This window comes from Chlorocebus sabaeus, chromosome 23 (assembly GCF_047675955.1).
Source record: "Chlorocebus sabaeus isolate Y175 chromosome 23, mChlSab1.0.hap1, whole genome shotgun sequence".
NCBI lineage: Eukaryota > Metazoa > Chordata > Mammalia > Primates > Cercopithecidae > Chlorocebus > Chlorocebus sabaeus.
The window spans coordinates 53,006,793-53,027,274 of NC_132926.1; the positions used below are offsets into that span (position 1 = coordinate 53,006,793).

Consider the following 20,482-nt stretch of genomic DNA (forward strand, 5'->3'; position numbering starts at 1 on the left):
GCTGCTAGGTCAGGGGAAACAAAGAGAAAACATGCTTGAGTCCCCATATCAAAGCATTGTATTGTCTCATGTTAATCACCACAATAACCTTATAAAATAAGAAGCATTTTTCTCATTTTGCATAGGGAGAAATGAAGTTCAGATCCAAGGTCACATAAGATAGAGACATAATTTGAACTCATTAAAATGTAAGCTCTATAAAGGCAGGGATTGTTGTCTGCTCCGTCCTCTGCTGTACCCCATTACTTACAGCGTGGCCTGCCATAGGACCTGCTACATAAGAAGTGTTCACAACATATTTATGGAAGGAAGGAAGGAAGGAAGGAAGGAAGGAAGGAAGGAAGGAAGGAAAGGAGGAACGAAGGAACGAGGGAACGAAGGAACGAGGCAAGGAACAAGAGAGGGAAGGAACAAGAGAGGGAAGGAACAAGATGGGGAAGGATGGAGGGAGTGGTGAGGAAACCAGCTTTAAAAAGCCTCAAAAGCCCATTCTCTATTTATCCATACTGTTCCCATGGCTTCAGTAATAGGAAGTCATCAAAACATGGGTTTTTAATTCAGTGGTTTTGTTCTTTACTCAATGAAGCTGAAAAAGTATTGGAATATTACAATTTTATTTGTCAGATGCTTATATGTTTGCATACACACATTGAGTAAGCCACATTCAAACATGTAGAAAATGCTCATTTCATCTTCAACTACTTGAAATTCCTTTTAAAATTTAAAAGAGAACTTGCTTAGTGGCCCAGAGCTTTTAATACAGACATCCCAAGGTCTTGGATTTCAATAGATATATCCCTCTAGCGTTCAGGACCATTCATCAAATTGATGTGATGATACCAATAAAGGAGTCATATCGACTTGAACCAAAACTCTGGTTTCTTCAAAAGGTTCTTTGAGAGATGTTTTCCCAGCAGTGTCTGCTGAGCTGCTGCACAGTGAGTTGAACTGTAGGTACCTCCTACAAGGTCAAGAATTTATTTATTCATTTCCCGAAATACTCAGTCCTCTAACAATGCCCTCCTAAAAACAAAGCCTCTTTCTTCTAAAACATGTGGTTATTCCTACTCAGAGAATCTCTAACATACTCAGGCTGAATAACCTCTTTATATGCCTAAGAAAAGTGAACCTCTCAAGCTCTGTTTAAATACAGGTAATTTTATATCAACTTTAATTTTTTCATGAAACAAAAGAATGTTTGTTGATAGGTGAAGAGACAGGAAAGAAACAAATTCATAGTGAAAACGAAGAAGCAAATCATTTCTGCCTTCAGCCTTAAATAACTAGCCATTTAAAGCATAAAAGCATGGTCTAACTCCTAAAAAATCATCTAAAATATAAACATACGTTATGGATTATAAGACTTATTTTTCCTAAAACCTACTCACAATTATACATATACATGTGTCACACCAACACATGTATGTAATAAGAAAGACAATACATTCCAACAGTTTGCTTTCTTCACAGACACTCCAATATTATACACTGAAACAATATGGACACCAAGTCAAACGGCTATTGCAGAGTCAGTAAGAAGTAACACTATATGTGAACAGGATGTCAGAGAACTGGGGCAGAAAAGAGACATAAAAGAGATCAGACTTTCTTTTACTGAAGCAGGAAAGGAGTGGTGAGGGGAGAGGGTATGGACTTCTTTTAAGAAAGGATTTGGTAGCATTTACAATGAGTGGCCTACAAGGTCAAGACAGCACAGGTTCCAGCTGCCCCTGAAAATCTTTTCAACGTTGCCACTAACTCAAGCCTGAGTTTGGGTAGGCCATGGTTTCAGAGATGACAGCCATCACTTTAACAAAGATTTTAAGTCACAAAAGATAGTTTGAAAAGACTTCTGTGATTTCAAGTGTTACAGCACAAAGCGGGCTTATTTCAAACTCCTAATTTTCTAGACATAATAGTACAGGGATAGGAACTGCCACTTACAGACTACTTACTCTGAATAGCTGCTTTCTATCCTGCAGCACATGGGAGAACAGTGGAGGGAAAGCAAATGCCTCAGACACAGAACATTCAAAGGCACCTTGTAGAGAAAGACCAGCTCCAACAGTCTGCACGACTTGGCTCTAACTTGAATAAGTGTGTTAACTCACCTAAGAAAAGGATGTGTACATGTGAAGGGAGGCTGATTTTTCCTAGAAACTCAGAAAAACTATCACCTGAGCTACAACTACCAGCGCTCATTAATGAAAAGCTCTGAAAAGTGCAGGGGCCCATGAGCAAGGTAATTTCTGCAGTGACCTGAATGCATCAGAGTCCCAGCTCCCTGCCTGCAATGATGGAAACTTTGATTTATCCAAATTCCCTTGTTGGACTTTGTCTCCTCCAGAAACACCAACATTCTGTAGAATTTAACTTTCCTTGCAGGTCTGAGACTAGGGAAAGATTATATTGGCCATGAGCACACAAGTATCCCAGCAACTGGACTTGTTCTATTTGCTACTCTCTTTCGTTTAAATATTAACAAATGTTGAGGATCTACTATGTGTCAGGCACCATTCTAGGCACTAGGGATATAATAATACATAATGGAACTTATGTAATAGTGGAGGGAAGAAGATTAAGAGAGAATAAAGAGATTATATATAAAATATATAATGGAATTATAAGCTCTAGGAAGAAAAATAAAGCAGTGAAGGAAGCCACTTTCAAGAATAAGACAGATCTCATAATCCAGTATCCATCTGCATTCTTCATGCATGACTGCTCACAGCTTTCACACCACATCACTATCCTTTCCTCTTCAGCAAGATGATAAGAATGCCCAGTGCTCCTTCTTTGGGCACCAGCGGTATGTGCAGATCAATATATGCAGGCCTGAAGTCCAGGAACTTTCACCCTAGTGATGCTCCTTTATCACATAGAAGTTGAACCAGTCTTTTCCCCTGCTCTCCAGCCAGTTTTGGACATGCTTGGAACTCTTCGCTTCTCTCCTCAGAAGGGTCTGTCAGTAATTAACCTTTTCGTATTCTCTTGATGCACGTATAACATCAGTCTACCCAAACTTTGGGTAGGGAGCCCATCAAGTTTGTAGGGTGACCACAACAGACATTAGTGGAGCTTGAAGTCAGAGAAGACCACTCTAGGAGGTATTTGATGGGTTAGGGAATGACCTATACAATATCTAGGGGAGGAACAGTTCAAGGGAGGAGAGGCCTGGTGTAGTGAAGGAAAGGCAAGGAGGCAGATAGGCTGGAGTAAACAAGGAATAAACTATGTGGGGAGCTGGGGGATCAGGGAGATCACGGCAGAAAGAAACAGATCCCATAGTGCCATGCAGGCGATGCTGAAGACATCTGGATTTTCTTCCAAGTAAAACCATCAGAGGGATTTGAGTAGTAATTTCACGTTTACCAATTTATATTTTAACAGAATCATTCCAACTGCTATGGCAAGAACAGAATTTAGGGGTCAAGAGTGGTGTTAAGAAGAGGCTATTGCAAAAGTTTCTAGAGGAAAGAAGCACTTACATCTAAATAACAGTGTAATTTGTAAGGTGAGGTTTGATTGTGGATATAGCTAAAGGTAGAATCTGAAAGATTTGCTCATGGATTGGATAGTACGTGTGAGAGAAACAGAAAGCTTCAAGGAAGATTCCTAATTTTTTTGTTTTGTTGTGTTTTGTTTTTTGGTTTTTGTTTTGTTTTGGTTTGGTTTTTGATTGATCATCTGGAAGAATGGAGTTGCCATTAACTAAGACAGTCAAGATGGAGACAAAGATTACGTTTTGATGGAGTGGGGATGTAAAAAGTCGGACTTTGGCTATTTTTGAGGTAAGATGTCAGATTTCTCAGTGCACACGTCAGGTAGGAATCTAGATATAAAAAACTAGAAATCAAGGGAGAAGACAGGATTGGAGATACCAATTTGAGAGCTAAGTTGTAGATGGTATTTGCAGCCAGGAGCCTATCCATGGAGTGACAATAGAGTGAAAAGAGTAAAGGTTTGAAAGTGAGTCTGGGGCATGCCAACATTTAGTCAAGAAGATCAAGGAAGGTCCAGCAATAAGGAGACTTTGAAGTCATAAACTGTCATTCTTGAGCCTGGTTCATATGAGTCCAACCTAAAGACATGTACTGATAAATTGAGTCCTGGTCCTGGAAGGCTGAAGACTACATCTTCAGTTTTGGCATATTCACTATGATAATTAAAAAATCTTGTGAGGCTTCTTCCAGAGAGCACCCCCTATTGTAGTCAACCTGTTTCTACTTGAGTTAACTCATTAATCATCCTATCACTTCTGGATGTAATTGTTATTACATTCCTCATATAGATGAAAGAACAAGAACTAGCCCAAGATCACAAAGCTCATAAGACATGGTTGTTGGTTAGGCTTAAATTTCAGGCTCCCCAACTCCAAGGGGCAAATAAATTAATTCAATGAATTGCCTTATGTCACATGGCAAATTAATAGAAAAGTTGTAATCAAATCCTTGATCTTCTCAATTCATTGTGTTTTCCCCCCACTGGGAATAAATGATGTGATCATGGAGAATTCTAGTAGTTTAGCATTTGCTGAATATTCTTGTATTTCCTGACAAGCCCTCACTGCAGAGCAAAGATTAACCATTCCTGACCTTCACTTTATGTGTCCATAGCAAGAGAGTTCAGGAACAGACAATTTAAGGAATAGGTAATGTAGAAAATAGCAAATGAATACTCAAAGAAATAATCCTGGACATAAGTTTTTAAATGTTAAATGAATATCAAATGTGGGAAAATCCTACTAACATACCACATCTACAATAAGAATACAGAATCTAAGAGGAGACATGCATAATATTTTTAGGGTTTCTGGTTTTTTTAGTCTTTTTGTGACAAGTCACTATAAAATTGTTAATATTTTATTATTAAAGTTTTATTTTAAAATAATCATGATCTATTTATATGGAATTTTACAATCAGTATTATATAATTTTTGTTAGTCAAAGACCAATTAGTTTTCAATACCTACAAAATTACTCTAATTTCATAAATACATTCTACAAAATTACTCTAATTTTGTAAATACATTCATGTAAAACATTACTGATTTTTTTTTTGAGACAAGGTCTTGCTCTGTCACCCAAGCTGCTGAAGGGCAGTGATGAAATCATAGCTCACTGCAGCTTCAAACTTCTGGGCGCAAATAATCCTGCCACCTCAGCCTCCCCCGTAGCATGGACTGCTACTGGCATACATCCCCACCCCTGGCTTTTTTTTTTTTTTTTTTCTGTAGAGATGGGACTCTCACTGTGTTGTCTAAATTGATCTCAAACTTCTGGCCTCCAGCAATCCTCCTGCCTTGGTTTCCCAAAGTGCTGGGATTACAGGCATGAGCCACTGCACTCAACCTACCTTTTGTTTAAAAACCTTCCATTTGTATTTGGCTTCCTCATTTACAGTTTTTCACATATATCTCATAACTGGATTATGAGAATCAAGGGTCAATTAGAAGAAGTAGGTATTGTTACTTATTTTATATAAAGAGAAGAATTATGGCTTAAAGAAGAGGAGTGAGCAACTGAAAGTCAAACAACAGGAGGTTGAAATTGAGCCTATGTCACTAGATTCCATAGCCAATGCACTATCAGACGGATTCCTACCTAAAGCTAAATTTCTTGGGAAATTTTACAAAGAAGGGATATATGTATCCTCAATGGAATTAGCATAAATAGCATAAAGGACAGATAGAAAAAGACGTGTATATTTTACATGCACTGCTACCTATGAAGTGTGAATCATTAGCTATTAAAATTAGCACTTATAAAAAGCCTTTAATATATACACATGGTTCTAAAATACCCAAAAAATTCCTGTGCAATTCCACTAGCATTTAGGCTGCTAACAGCTATTTATGTTATCCCCTCGTATTTCTACATTTGCAGTTTCTAAGCAGAAAAGAGTTTCTGGCACCTTATCAAGTTTTCTAAATGCTTTTGTATCTATTATGAAAATGTAAATATATCTTTGACTTATTTAAGGAAAATTGGGTTTTAAAAGAGAGATTACTTTCTCAACCATATAATAATATGCTTCAAATACTTAGGGAATGAAATAATAAAAAATACATAAATATCTTTAAGTAACTAGATCTTACAGGCAAAATCTATTGTTTTGAAAGCTACAGAGAATTGTAATGAAACTATGTCAGAACATCTTGATAACAATTAAAGTTTACATTAATTTTAAAATGCAAGTTTTAAAAAGTTACTAAAATATGGTGGGAAAAGTTTTTCAAAAGTTAATACTTTAATAGATTACATCTTTTACAGGACATGAAAAGGAGGAAACATGATAAGACACTCATAGAAACTAAGAAAATGAAAATATGATGAAAGAGCAAATGTTTTTAATATTCCCATTTTCGATAGAGAAAAAAGAATACATAGAATGCACTTAACCAGGCACAAGGTAAAGCCAAGATTTTAGCCTATGACTGTCTTTGGTCCCACTCAAAAAGTAACTGGCAAAACAAATGAACAAATAAACAAGTTCAAGATACCAAGATCAAGTTAGCATCATTCGATCTCTCCTATTGGAATTTTATTCTCTGGCACTACTGAATCTTCTTCATTCCCATATCATATCTAGATATGACAAAGAAAACTCTTGAAGGAATGATAGATTCTTTTGGAGAAAAGAAAGCAGGTTTCCTTTCAAACTGAAACACTCTCACACTGCCATAAATTGCTTCTTGTGTTACAAAATTTTCATCTTGTCAGCCTCAGAAAAACAAAACAAAATAATAATTTTAAAAAAACCTGTAAACTCTTAGGGGCTCACTGCAGGATTGTCTAAGCATTACTCATGAAAAATTTAACAAAATTTGTATAGTTTAAAAATGAATAAAAATATTTATTGAATACACTGGTACTTTAAAATAGCTCCCTTTTTATAATGGGAGATAAGCGTAAGACATTTTGTCAAATTTCAATATTCTTTACCAAAAGTATTCAGAATCATAAAGATGTTTTCTGGCTCCCAGGGAATTTCTTAGCTTTTAAGAAAACAAAACAAGGGAAAGAGATATAATTTTTAGAAAATACATTACTAATAAGTATAGACTATGCCTTGAGAATGTCAAAATGTGGGTGTTCTACATTGACATATATAGACAAATTACATAGCCTAAATGTCAAACTACGAATAGTAGCTTGAAAAATAAGCATCATACATGCATCACACTGTAGGTCCTTGCTTTGTTAATTAGGTCCTGTTTTTTGTACTATTTGAGCTTCAGCTTCCTATATCCAATTGCCTATTTAACTTCTTCATCTGGATGCCCAATATATCAAACTTAACAGATCTAAAACATTAATTTTAATTCCTTGAATCTCAGTTTTCTTTATCTCAGAAAATAGTTCATAATTTTCCTAGATGTTTGAGCCAAAACCTGGGACTTATCCTCGATTCTACCCATTCCTTCACTTCCTATACTTGATCTAACAAGTCTTGTTAGCTTTCCTTCAAAATAGATCCCAAACTGGTATATTTTTTTTCCCAGTTTTTCCTTCATCTTTTTTCAACTACTCTGATGGGAATAAAATCCAAGTTTCTCCTCCAAGATTACAAAGATTCAAGCCCTACAAGATCTTGTCAATGGATTTTCCGGCACACCCTCCTTGTCTTCAAACATTCAGGTGGTATTTTCTGTGGGCCTCTTCCTTTTCAGTTTCTTCTGTCATGACTGCCACCTCCCAGCTTTTCTGTGCCTGGATCCCAATTGTCATATCAGGTCCTCAGCTCATAGATTACTATTTTTGTGAAGTCTTTTCTGACCACCCAGTCTAATTGGCAATGTCCTACTCCCACAGCCCATCATTCTCCATCACTGCATCCTGTTTTGTTTCTTCATAACACTTGTCATTGTCTGTAATTACTTTTCCTCTGTGTTTGCTGGGTTTATTTTCTCTCCCCCTCATCAAAGAGAGTATAAATTCCATGAGAGAAGCAGTTTGATTTGTCTTGCGTATCCCTGTATATCTAATCCTGTAATATTACTTGAATGAATGAATGAATGAATGAGTAAATAAATATGTTACATATATGGTCCTATCCCTAGATACATCCCTAGATACGGCTAACTGTTGACTGTGTTAGGAAGAATTATTTATATAAGACAAACTCTGCAGCAAGACTCCCCAGGAGGCTCACTGATGTCTACAGTTCCAACACATTCCTCACCAATCAATACTAAAGACAACATTAATATGAATACAGAACTAGACCCAATCAGATTGTACGATGGTGCTTTAGTAACCTAGAAAACTTGGTAGATTAAAAGTGAGGGAGAGCTGCTTTCCTAGTCTCAGGGGAAGAGAACAACTTCATCTCACCATGACTAACAGGAGTCAGTCTCTTTTTCTGGATAATGCTGCTGCCAGCAGTTTTAAGAAGTACATCTAATATTTATGCCAAAATAACTTTTGTAACTGGAGTTGCGAAAAAGAAAATCAGTGAGGGATGGGGTGCATGTTTGAGAGATGGGAATGGATAAATGCTTCTGGCCAGAGAAAACCAACCCTAGGGAGTCTTTGTGCAACTACACATAAACATTCAACTCACATTGTGACTTCTGCCTGCAGGTCAATTTCCTTTGGAATATGCTACTTACCTTGAGATTGTCAACAAATCTGAATCTGTTTTAAAAACACATGGTTTTGCTTTCTTTTAAATAACTGTCTGTGGGGCTTCAAACCATGGCTTATGAGACATTCCATTTTAATTCTTTGAAGGTGAGGACCAGGACCATGCCATGTGTTCATTCTCTGGCTCTACCTGAATCCACTGATGTGCTGGCTGTGCAGCAGAAACTGCGCCTTCCTTTCAAGGGAATGTCAGAAAGGAATATTGGACAGCAAAAATGTAAGATCTCCTTGAAGGGAAAAGATGTCATAACAGAATGACTTTCTCCTTTTCCTAATTTTTAATGCCAAGAACAGCTTGTACTCATTTTGTGTGAGGTCAACAAAGGGGATTAGCTAGTACAATGCTTCTCTGCTTAAAAAAAATGTTAAGTTTTCCTTTGGGTAAAGCTATATATATTTCCTTCTTTCTTCCTCAGTTTGCATTCAGGCAAGCATTTGCAGATTATTTCATAAACATCATTTTTTCTTCAAAGAGATTTAGTCAAAAATTAAAATTAAAAATTAAATTATTATTATTTTTTGAGTCAGAGTCTTGCTCTGTCACCCAGGCTGGAGTACAGTGGCACAAGCTTGGCTCACGCAACCTCCATCTCATGGGTTTAAGCAATTCTCCTGCCTCAGCCTCCTGGGTAGCTGGGGTTACAGGTGGTTGCCACCATGCCCGGCTAATTTTTGTATTTTTAGTAGACATCGTTTCCCCATATTGTATTTTTGTATTTAAATAATAATAATTTTGTATTTTTAGTAGAGATCGTTTCCCCATATTGACCAGGCTGAACTCAAACTCCTGACCTCAAGTGATCTGCCCACCTTGGCCTCCCAAAGTGCTGGGATTATAGGCATGAATCACCAGGCCCACCCCTAAAAATTAAATTAATTAAAAAGCAATCAGGTATTCTGTTTTCAATTCTCAGTTATAATTCTCTGAAGCTATAATCTTTTCTCCAAATCAGTGCAATACAGATTCAGAGAGTTAAAAAGAATATTTCATTTCATTAAAAAATTTAAAGGAAAACACTGAGAAAAGATTTGTAACCAATATGAAAAACTACTAATACCTTTATTATATGAAGTGGGAATTCAAATGGATAAGGTAAAACATTATGTGCCAAAGAAATAAATGAGTACAAGACACAAAAGAGATATTTTTAAAAGGGAAATACAGCTGGAAAACTCTCCCGCCTTGCCAGCAATCTTAACAGAGCACATTAATATATGTTTGTGTCTAGTCTATACAATTATAAACAAAAGTAAATACTCAAATTTACTTCTCTAATTAAAAACCACTGAGGCATCCTTTGTTCAAACAAAGTATTATTGAGGTGCTCAGGAAATTGGGTTTAATTCATGATATTTGAAAGGGTGGGCCTTGGAAATTGGCCTGCTTTTACTCTGACTCACCGTGTTTCAGGAACTTTTGAGGGAGCTTAAAAGAGCTTCTAATTTTCCAAGAAGCACAACTGGAAAACCACTATTTTTAATAACACCCAGTACTGACAGACACTGTGCAACAGGCATACTCCTATAATGTGCATGAGATTCTAAATCACTTCAACCACTTTGAACAGCAATTTAGAAATATTTTCTAAAAATCGCAGAAGCATCCATATACTTTGGCTATTTACATTCACTTCTGAAAACCTAAATTAGCTCAATGGCATGAAGACACTAAATGCAGCATTATTTAATTTGGTAAATTTTAGAAATAAGTAAATCCATGTATTCAACCATTCGATAAATATTTACTGATCAATGACATTACACAAACTAATGTCACCATTAATGGCTGACAGGAAACAGGAATAGTGGAGCATGTGGTTTAGAAAACAGATGAGCTTCACTAGGTAGCACCTACTGTATTCTGTACTAAAGTCATGAAATCTCATCTGAAGGTGACCTTAATCTTACTGGAGGGCATTAATTTCCTAAATTAACCTACTCCAGATATCACATTACCAAAAAGTACAACGAAAACTAGAAGAGAAAATATGTGAGGTTGTGGCATTCTAAGTGTATTACTGGGGTTCTTTAGGTTAAGACTACATCCCTTATCTGAAGTAAGGTCTCCTTGAAGAGAAAAAAATTCAAAAAATGTAAAACAATTATCTGAAACTCTTTTCTTGGCTATGAATCTATGGAATCTATAGTTATTTGAAGCACTCCAGACAAAAAATGGGTAAGAATGGCTTCTGCCACACGGAGGTGGGTCAGAAGCTCAACTGGAGGTTTCTCCTTGGTAAACTCCAAGCTCAAAATCAATCAAAGCAATTTGTACATCAGATTATCTAATTTCACATTTTTTTGTGTGTCCATCTTCCCAATGTAATCTCGTATCTTTAAAAAGTCTTATTTAAATGCCTCCAACCTAGTGTCAGCTGTGCTCTGGGTAACTGAAAAATTACATGTCCAGATTTTAGCCAAAGAGAAGAAGAGAAGATATCTCAGCACACCATTCATGCCTTAAGTAGGTGTGATGGTGGCAGAGGTGATAAGTGAGAGATCCTCTAGTCTAGGAAAGGTGGGTCTCAAAGACCAAGGTTCCATTGCCCCACCCCACGCAGGGCAATATCCTACTCTACTGTCATTCTTGAAGGGGCCGATGTGGATTTTATTTGTAAAATAATCAGATAACTAAAGATGAATTATTTATAATAATAAATAATAAAATAATATAATTAAAGAATTAAATAAATTTGATTAAAGAAAGTCACTTCTTTATAGTCTCAAGAATGTTTAGAAAATCATAAAGTTAAAGAAGAAGCATTTAGAGATATAAATGAAACCAGGAAACAGAAAATAACTTCTGAGGGCAAAAAAACAAATGAACCGATAAAGATAAACTTCAGGCTATTGCAACTATCTCTGCTTATCTATTTTTCAGATGGTGGCAGTTGATCAAAAGAATGTGGAAATGACTTCTTCAGGTAAGGAGACAAGTGCAAATCAAAGCAATATGAGTTTTTTAAAATTTTAATTTAAAGTAAAACAAAAAAATCCTAATATAATCACTTATTCAAAAGAAAAAATAGAATATAAATTATAATCAGAGTCAGTAGTCAGTAGTCATTTTTTTAAAGAACAGCATTTTAAAAGATTATTTTAACCTTAGAATAATTGCTTTCTGTAAACATAGCATGAATCTAATTTCATAATCTGCTGCGTGTTATGTTTGTAGAAGTTTTAATTATTCTAAACAGAAAGTCTTTGGGTCTGTCCTATCTTGCTACAGTACAAAGCACATTAGTACATTTTTGGATAGCTCTCTGTTTATTTTCTTTCACTTGTCTTATTTTATCTTGGGGTATTGCATGCATCTTTGTAAGTCAGCTAAACTATGTTCTGAAAGAAGGTGAGAGACAGGACTAGCTGGATTTCCTAGGCTAACTAAGAATTCCTAAGCCTAGCTGGGGAAGGTGACTGCACCCACCTTTAAACATGGGGCTTGCAACTCAGCTCACACCTGACCAAGCAAGTAGTAAAGAGAGCTCACTAAAATACCAAGTAGGCTGAAAGCAGGAGGTAAAGAAATAGTCAATCATCTATTGCCTGAGAGCACAGGGGGAGGGACAATGATCTGGATAAAATCCCAGGCATTCGAGCTGGCAGTGGCAACCTGCTTTGGGTCCCCTCTTGTATGGGGGCTCTGTTTCACTCTATTAAATCTTGCAACTGCACACTCTTCTGGTCCGCGTTTGTTTCGACTCAAACTGAGTTTTTGCTCACCATCCACCACTGGTGATCGCTGCCGTCGCAGACCCGCTGCTGACTTCTACCCCTCTGGATCCAGCAGGGTTTCTGCTGTGCTTGTAATCTAGCAAGGTGCCCACTGCCGCTCCCCATGGGGCTAGAGGCTCACTATTGTTTCTGCGCTGCTAAGTGCTGGGGTTCGTCCTAATTGAGCTGAACACTAGTCGCTGGGTTCCATGGTTCTCTTCCATGACCCACGGCTTCTAATAGAGCTATAATACCCACTGCATGGCCCAAAGTTCCATTCCTTGGAATCTGTGAGGCCAAGAACCCCAGGTGAGAGAACACAAGGCTTGCCACCATCCTGGGAGTGGCCTGCCACCATCTTGGGAGCTCTAACAACAAAGACCCACCAGTAACAAAGGTAGAGTATAAACAAAGAAATAAAAATAACTTTTTCTATCTCAATACTTATTCCTTCTGACATATTTTTTTCTGATAATGATTACACCTACCTTAGATTGTTTGCAAAGGTAGCGACAAAGTTCTCCAATATACTGAAACACAGTCACATCATACTTCTTGCAGTCATTCCAAAACTGGCTTGCTGAGAATTTCTTCTTTAACACACAAGTGGCACCTATAAGAAAAGACAAAAACAGGCACTAGGGAAAAAAATTCAAGGGCAGAATGAACATAAAACATAAATTATGTTTCTCTGTCTAGAACATGTTTGCTCATTTTAAAACTTTAATAACTTATCGTCAGTAATTTGTATCAAACTCATTTGGAAACACTGATTTTATTGTCCAAAAACTCTGTTTAAAATATTATAATTCTATATTTTTTAATTTTATTTTTTATTCTATATTTTTGTAATTCTATATGCTTTTTGCAATACACAGGACAAAAGCAACAGTCAAAATAAGTAAAAGAGTTAAAGTATTAGAGCATCGCTATTGATAAGAGTCATCCTTCTTCATAGAAGTCAAGAATATTCACTTGCTTTTGAACTTGAATGTATACATATTATTCAGTTTTAAAACTTTAAAGCAGTCTCAACATATCTTGAAGTCAACTGTTAGTAAGGTTGAATTGGCAAGATAGTACTAAAAAAAAGTTCTTAAATGACTGCAGAACCTAGTTTTCACAACAATGTATGTCCAGTGAAGATTTTAATGTCTTGACCTTCATCTTTATTTATGGTGGATATTGATAATATTCTAAATATTCTATTCTAAAAATTACAGCCTTTTAGACAAATATAAGTAGCAAATGATCTCCACTGTTTGTATATTATGTGACGTCTAGAAACTGACACATAATCTTGCATGTTTATGAATGGAATCTACTGAGTCACGAGCTCTACCAACTAATGTATTGAGTGTCTATGGCAGATTGTTTGCGAAGATGGCCTCAGCAATTTCTTCAAGGCTCTTACTTTTGCAATGTAAATTTGCTCCTTCTCCCTTCAAGAGGTGGCTTCTATTTCTCCTGGAATCTTGAATCTAGTCTGGCCCATGACTTGCTCTGATCAATGGAATGAAGGTGAAATAACCTATGTGACTTTCAAGAGTAGGCCTTAAGATTCATGCAGCTTCCATACTCACTCCCTTGGAACATTTCTACTACCATCTGAGGAATCTAGGGGTATATTGTTTGAGGGTGAGTGACCACAAGGAGAGAGAAGCCCAGCCAATAGCCAGCTCCAGCTACATGGCCAAATCCTCAGAAAACTGTTCTTTTCACCTCAGGAAAACACTGAATATGCCATAAAATTGTGTGGTTTTTTAAAATAAATATTGTGTTATAATAAAATAATATGCATATAATCACTCTAAATTCTACCGATAAAGCTTCAAATGTTAATAAACACTTGTTCTAATTATTACGCATTTTGAAAACTTATCAAAAAGGAAATAAAGCCTTACCCAACTCAACACATCCAGAAATTCCCAGGATAGCTGCTGAACTATGATACAGAGGAAGGGTTATATAAACAATGTCATCAGCAGTACAACCAAAAGCCCACAGGACAGCAGAACCCCTTAAAACCTGCAGCTGACTAATCACAGCTGCTTTTGGTAGACCTGGAAGAAAAGAAAAGAACAGGAAACATATATACACACACATACATATACATATGCATACATATTCATATAACTAGAAAGGAAGTAATAGAAAGGAAGATGATGCTGATAACAACTACACTAGCAATTGACACAAAATATATCATAGTCTATCTGCTTTGTAAAAGAGGCCATTCTGACTTTAGCAACGCTCCTTTGACCGGTTGCTAAGTAGGACTGTATCTCAAACACTATGTAATTTTATAGTTGGCCTTTCTGTATAGATCTAAGATTCTAGAAATTAATTACAGTGGTAGCGCACATTTGGTTTCAGTAGCTGTCTGATAAAGAGTATTTGGGAGGTAAGTTTTTGTGAGTCCTCATGTGTCTGAATATGTCTTTTTTTTCCACCCATACACTTGAATGGCTGCTTGTAAAGAATTCTAGGTAAGAAATTATTTTTATGCAGGACTTTGAAGGCATTGCTCTGTAATCTTCTGACTTCCATTATATATGTTGAGCAATTATCAGTCTTTCTGATTTCTTATGCTTTGGATGCAACATGGTATTTCTATTATTTCATTTTTGGAATCTTCTATTAGTTTTCAGTAGTCTATAATATCATGATGACTTGTACTGGGACCAGTCTCATCTATCCATTTCGCTGGGAAATTTGTAGACCTTTTCAGTCTAACAACTCAGGTCTTACAGTTCTAGATATTTTTGAATTTGAAAAAAAAAAAAATTCACACCCCCTTCTTCTCGTTCCTTCATTATTTCTGTTTTTTTTTTTCCCCATTGCTTTTTTTTGTTACATTTATTTGTGTGTTCATCCTTTCATCTTTAGAACTCTTGATTTTTTTAAGATAGCCCTCCTGGACAGAATCACTAATTTCCTAATTTTGTCTATCCTATTTTTCTACTCTTATCTTTTGCTTTACTTTTTGAGAGATTTATTTTCCAACACTTGTGTTCTCTGAATATTCCTCTTTTTGTAGTACGTTATTTTTACATTATTGACCCTTTTTGTCCCCATCTTTCAGAATATTAGCAATAACAATTTTTTGAAAATTTCTCCTATCTTGTCACTTTTCTCCAACATCCTTTTTATCTTTGGTTTGTATTGGTCTCAATCTAATCTAGAATATATTCAGGAGGATTTTTTCAAATATCTGGAGACTATTGACTATCAGTTTATGTTTGAAAGTGCAGACACAAAAACACAAAATAAACAAGCAAAACATTAACTAGAATCTCTGTGCCTGAAGAACACGTATTTACTAGTTGGTTTCTCTGTCCAGAACATTCTGTTGGGGGAATCCATCATGATCAATGTCTTTCAATTTTTACACATGGGCTATTCAGATTCCTCAGACAAGAATCTTAATGATTAAAACAGTCAAGTGTTAAAAGAAGTTACATATATTAAAGAGAACTTATATATATATATGTATACACATACACATATACACATATTTACAGAGAGGGAGACGTTCTCTTATATCCCCTACTTTTTAAACCCCTGTTCTTCCTGGTATTTTCAGAAGTTCATCTTTTCCAGAGAATACACCTCAGGACTTCTATCAGGGTGGGAGAAGCAATCCAGGACTACAGTTCCTTCTTAAACAAACTTCCCATAAAATTTCCACATTTATTTTCTGCTCTTTGAGGTACCTGGTACCCAATTTCTGAGCCTTTCTGGGGTTTGGTGGGGGCAAATGAGTTTTCTTCAAGGCTTTACCATAAGCTTCAGCTTCTTAGGTCTGCGGTATCTGCCACCACACTCAGTCATCATCTCCTTTTCTAAAATTTTGTAGCTGTCATCTCTAGTTCCATTCTTTTTGTCCTAAGGGACTGTGTATCTGCTCAATCTGCCAACTTCTAGACCTGTAATTATTCAGTAGATCTGTTTAGGTAGCCTGAAGAATCTCAGAGAGAAGCTCCCTGAGTCTGGACAGAGTAGCCACACACATATTAGCAGTTTTCAGTTCATTTATCAAAGCTGTTCTAATCATAGTAAAAAAAAAAAAAAAAAAAAAAAAAAATCCTATTCTCCAGTCTAAAAGGGATTACAATTAGGAACTGAATAGATTTTTAAAATGTAAGGAAAATTTTACTATGCAATAGTTACTTACAACCTATGCACAAGAAATAAGTAACAGAATACTAAGTCAAATCACCGATCATCTTTAAACTAATAATGAAAGCCTATTTAGGCTACCATTAATACCACTCAGTTTTTCCTAGAAATCAATTAAGTTTAACATATCTTTTGAATTCTCTTTCTCTTCTTTCTTAGGACTGAGTCTCACTCTGTTGCCCAGGCTGGAGTGCAGTGGTGCAATCAGCTCACTATAATCCCGAACTTCTGGGATAGAATGATTATCCTGCCTCAGCCTCCTGAGTAGCTGGTATTACAGGTGCATGCCACCACACCTGGCTATTTTTTTTTTTTTTTTTTGTAGATATGGGGTCTCACTATGTTGCCCAGGCTGGCCTCAAACACTTGGTCTCAAGTAATCCTCCTGCCTTGGCCCCCAAAATATGTGATTATAGGTGTGGGTCACTGTGCCAGGCCCTTCTTTTGAATTCTCAGGCAGTTTTATTATTCTTTGTTATTGCTGTTGTTTACTTAAAATAAAGTTTATTTACTTGATTTTATGCTGTATCTTTGTCCAAACTTGCAATGCCTTCAAGATTTCTTGTTTGTCATATAATTCAATTACCCTAACCAAAATCAGGAGAGCCAGCGACAGGTGCCTAAATTGCAGGTATACCTGGATTATGCTTAGGATTTAATAATTTACACAGGAATATAGAGAACTGTTTTCAGGTATATTAAAACACTTTTTAAATCCAAAAGAATCAGTAAAAACTATTTAAACTAATTTCTTTATTTTAGATATCACAAATTTGAGGATCAGAGAAGCTAACAAAGATCTTGCCTAAAAAGTCAAATATCATACACTGAGCAATGAGACTGGATCAGGGTGTTTGGACACTCCCGTGCCCTTTGTACTACCAAACTTTAAGAAAATATTGTCAAATGGGACAAACGCCAAATGAACAAGATGACTTTTCAAGTAAAAGTTAAAATAATTAACTTTCCATTCAAGTTGGAAACTTCTAGCATCTGAGATCCTTACATCTTCTTGCAAGCATGCGTTCTCAGATGGTTGGTCACTACCCATGGTAGAAATTTGCCCAACACCATTGCTTTGCAAATTTGTCGCATTCATTTTAGCCTTCAGAATAATTAGATCATACCTGTTGTTCCAGAGGTAAAAATGTAAAGACAAGTAGACTTGAGGAGTGAGACAACATGGCGGCTGCGTGGCACGGGCTCATCAGATGAGGTGCTCAGTTTTTCTTTGAGTGAAATTATGCCTTGTGGAACCGAATCTTTCATCCCCCAAACACTGATATTTTCTGAGAGGCTTGGAAGGATTTCTTCTACAGTTCCAAGCAAATCTAAAAGCCAAAGGGTTGGGAAGAGGTAAGCAAACCTTAAATCTCAAACCATTCACTTTGGAGTTGCTTTTGTGTATTGAAACAGGGATCAAATGTAAATAAAATGCTGATTTCTTTCTCATGTTGGACAAGTAATATCACAGCCATTTTATGGTTCTGTTTCAACAGGACCAACTGAAAGGGAAATTTAGTTATCGCCCGACAGACCAATGCAAGCAGTCCAATTCAGACTGAATTTAAGAGACTCTATTATTCAAATTATTGGTTTTCCCCTGCCAATTTTTAAATAAAACTATTTAAAACTCTGTCTGAATCTAAATTCAGGATACTGCACTGAACATTTTCCTTGAAGTACAACTCGGTAGCTAGTTATTCCAAAAAGCTGTCTGTAGGTTACTCTTCAGTTTCACTGTAATGCAAAACATTTGGGAGAATCCCCTGACTGCTCTGAAATTACAAGATCATTGTGGTTTAGAAATCATTCCAAAGTCAAAAGTTAAGTGAGTGGGTACTCCAAAATGGGGGAAGTGGGAGAGAGAGGCGAAGACTGAGAAATCACCTACTGGGTACAATGTTTACAATTCACACTTTGGGTGATGGGCACATTAGAAGCCCAAACCTCACCATTAAGAAATATATCCATGTAATAATCCTGCACATGTACCCCTTGAATCTAGAAAAATAAAAAATAAATTTAAAATTAAAAGCAATTAATATGTACTAGGTACAGGTCAAACAAATTTTAAGTTAAGTGAGCAGATTTAGAGATTTTCTCTGGATCACGTTAATTAAAGATAAAAGCCTTTGAAAGCAAAAGGGGCAAAAGAATGCCTTCCAGAAAAGGCAGTGAGACCCATGGTGCAAGGGAGCATGTGACTGGCAGGTAAGAGTGGACCCTCCATCAGTAGCTGTAGGGTGCAAGGCCTGGGCAAAACCAAAGTCGACCAGATAAGAAGGAAGAGTAGAAAAGCCTGAAGAATTGGTGTCTTCAGGCCTGAAGGACTTAAGAATCCTGGCAAGGTCAAGGACCTGGGTCACAATTCAAGGTTCAGAAAGAAAAAGGGTCAAGTTTCTTAGGAAGGATCTGCTACAAGGATAACAGAGGAGCAGCTGTTGAGGTGAGACTATGTTGAGTTAATCTGTGAAACTGAACCAGACCTTCTTGATTTGCCCATTAACCCAGGAAAAAAATATCATCTGTTCAAGAGGGGAGTAGTGGTGGAAAACAAGAGAGACAGAAGGTGGGAATGGGTCCTTGATAAGGAAATAATTAAGCACTGAGGTACCCAACACTCTGTGGGATACAAAAGAAACAATGTCATCATTCCTATACAGCCTTTTGTGTAAGCAAGTGAAGCATCATTTTTTTCTCCAGAGTAGAGAGGCATGCAATTATTTATATTATTTAAATTCATTTTAAATTAACCACTCCCTTACTTTAGCATGGATCTCTGACATGAAGTTCAACTTTTATATTCTACATGGCAACTCTGATTTTATTTCCTTATTTCTATAATATGCTATACATTCAGAAGGTCCAAGGGATTTCTGAATGCTAGATAGGTTATCTTAAAATCTATATTAATATCCTTGGGGATATTAAACAGTAGTACCCCACTGGCCTTTTGGAGGTAATGCAAGAAAAGTCAAACCTTACTGGCAACTACCAGAAGCTAAGAGACAAGAAAAAAATCTTGGATACTTCTGAGGGATCTTGACCCTGCTGACACCTTTATTTTGGATGTCTAGCCCCCAGAACTGTGAGAAAATAAATTTCACTTGTTTTAAGTCACCAAGTTTGTGGTACTTCATTATAGCAGCCTTAGGAAACTCATACATCAAGCTCACGAGTTGGTGGACGGTAGAATTAGTAATCTAACCATAGGCTAATTAACTCTAAAACTATAAAATTACCTCATAAAAGAAATAAATGGAGAAAAAGAAAAAACAATGGTGCTAAATGTAAAACAGATCCAGATCAGCCAGGCCCAGTGGCTCATGCCTGTAATTCCAGTTCTTTGGGAGGCCGAGGCAGGTGGATCACCTGAGGTCCGGAGTTCGAGACCAACCTGGCCAACATGGTGAAACCCCATCTCTACTAAGAGTACAAACAAATTAGCCAGGCACGGTGGTGGGTGCCTGTAATCCCATCTACTTAGGAGACTGAGGCAGGAGAATGGCTTGAACCCAAGAGGCGGAGGTTGCAGTGAGCTGAGATCACGTCATTGTACTCCAGCCTGTGCAACAAGAGCAAAACTCTGTCTCAAAAAAAAAAAAAAAAAAAAGGCCCAGATCAGAATGCTCAAGTTCTGTACATGAAAATATGGACCTTTACACCTAAAGCAACTATATATTTTCCTAATTTTTAAGGAAAATTTAAAAAATAATCACAAGATATATTCTGCTTTGAGTTTGAATTCAGAGTTCTGCATTAAACATTTCGCTGGAAACATAAGTCAGTATCTGGTTCCCTCAAGAGGCCAACTGTCAGTCATTGGGTTAGTTCTACTATAATGCAATACATTGGGGGAAAACTCTTGATTTACTTTCATGAAATCTATAACCCAGATTGATCACAAAGAAGCAACAAGAGAAATATGTCAAGTG

The 20,482-nt window shown here is 36.6% G+C and overlaps 1 protein-coding gene across 1 annotated transcript in view; it reads right to left on the reverse strand.

Annotated features, from left to right (window-relative positions):
• Positions 1 to 20,482, reverse strand: part of SLC27A6 (solute carrier family 27 member 6) — a 65,541-nt gene that overhangs the window by 30,621 nt on the left and 14,438 nt on the right. Inside the window, exons 2-4 of the mRNA XM_008014310.3 lie at positions 17,672 to 17,875; positions 14,267 to 14,425; positions 12,851 to 12,975 (exon numbers count right to left, since the gene is read on the reverse strand). Coding sequence (XP_008012501.3) covers positions 12,851 to 12,975; positions 14,267 to 14,425; positions 17,672 to 17,875 — 488 coding nt within the window. The remainder of the gene's footprint in view (positions 1 to 12,850; positions 12,976 to 14,266; positions 14,426 to 17,671; positions 17,876 to 20,482) is intronic.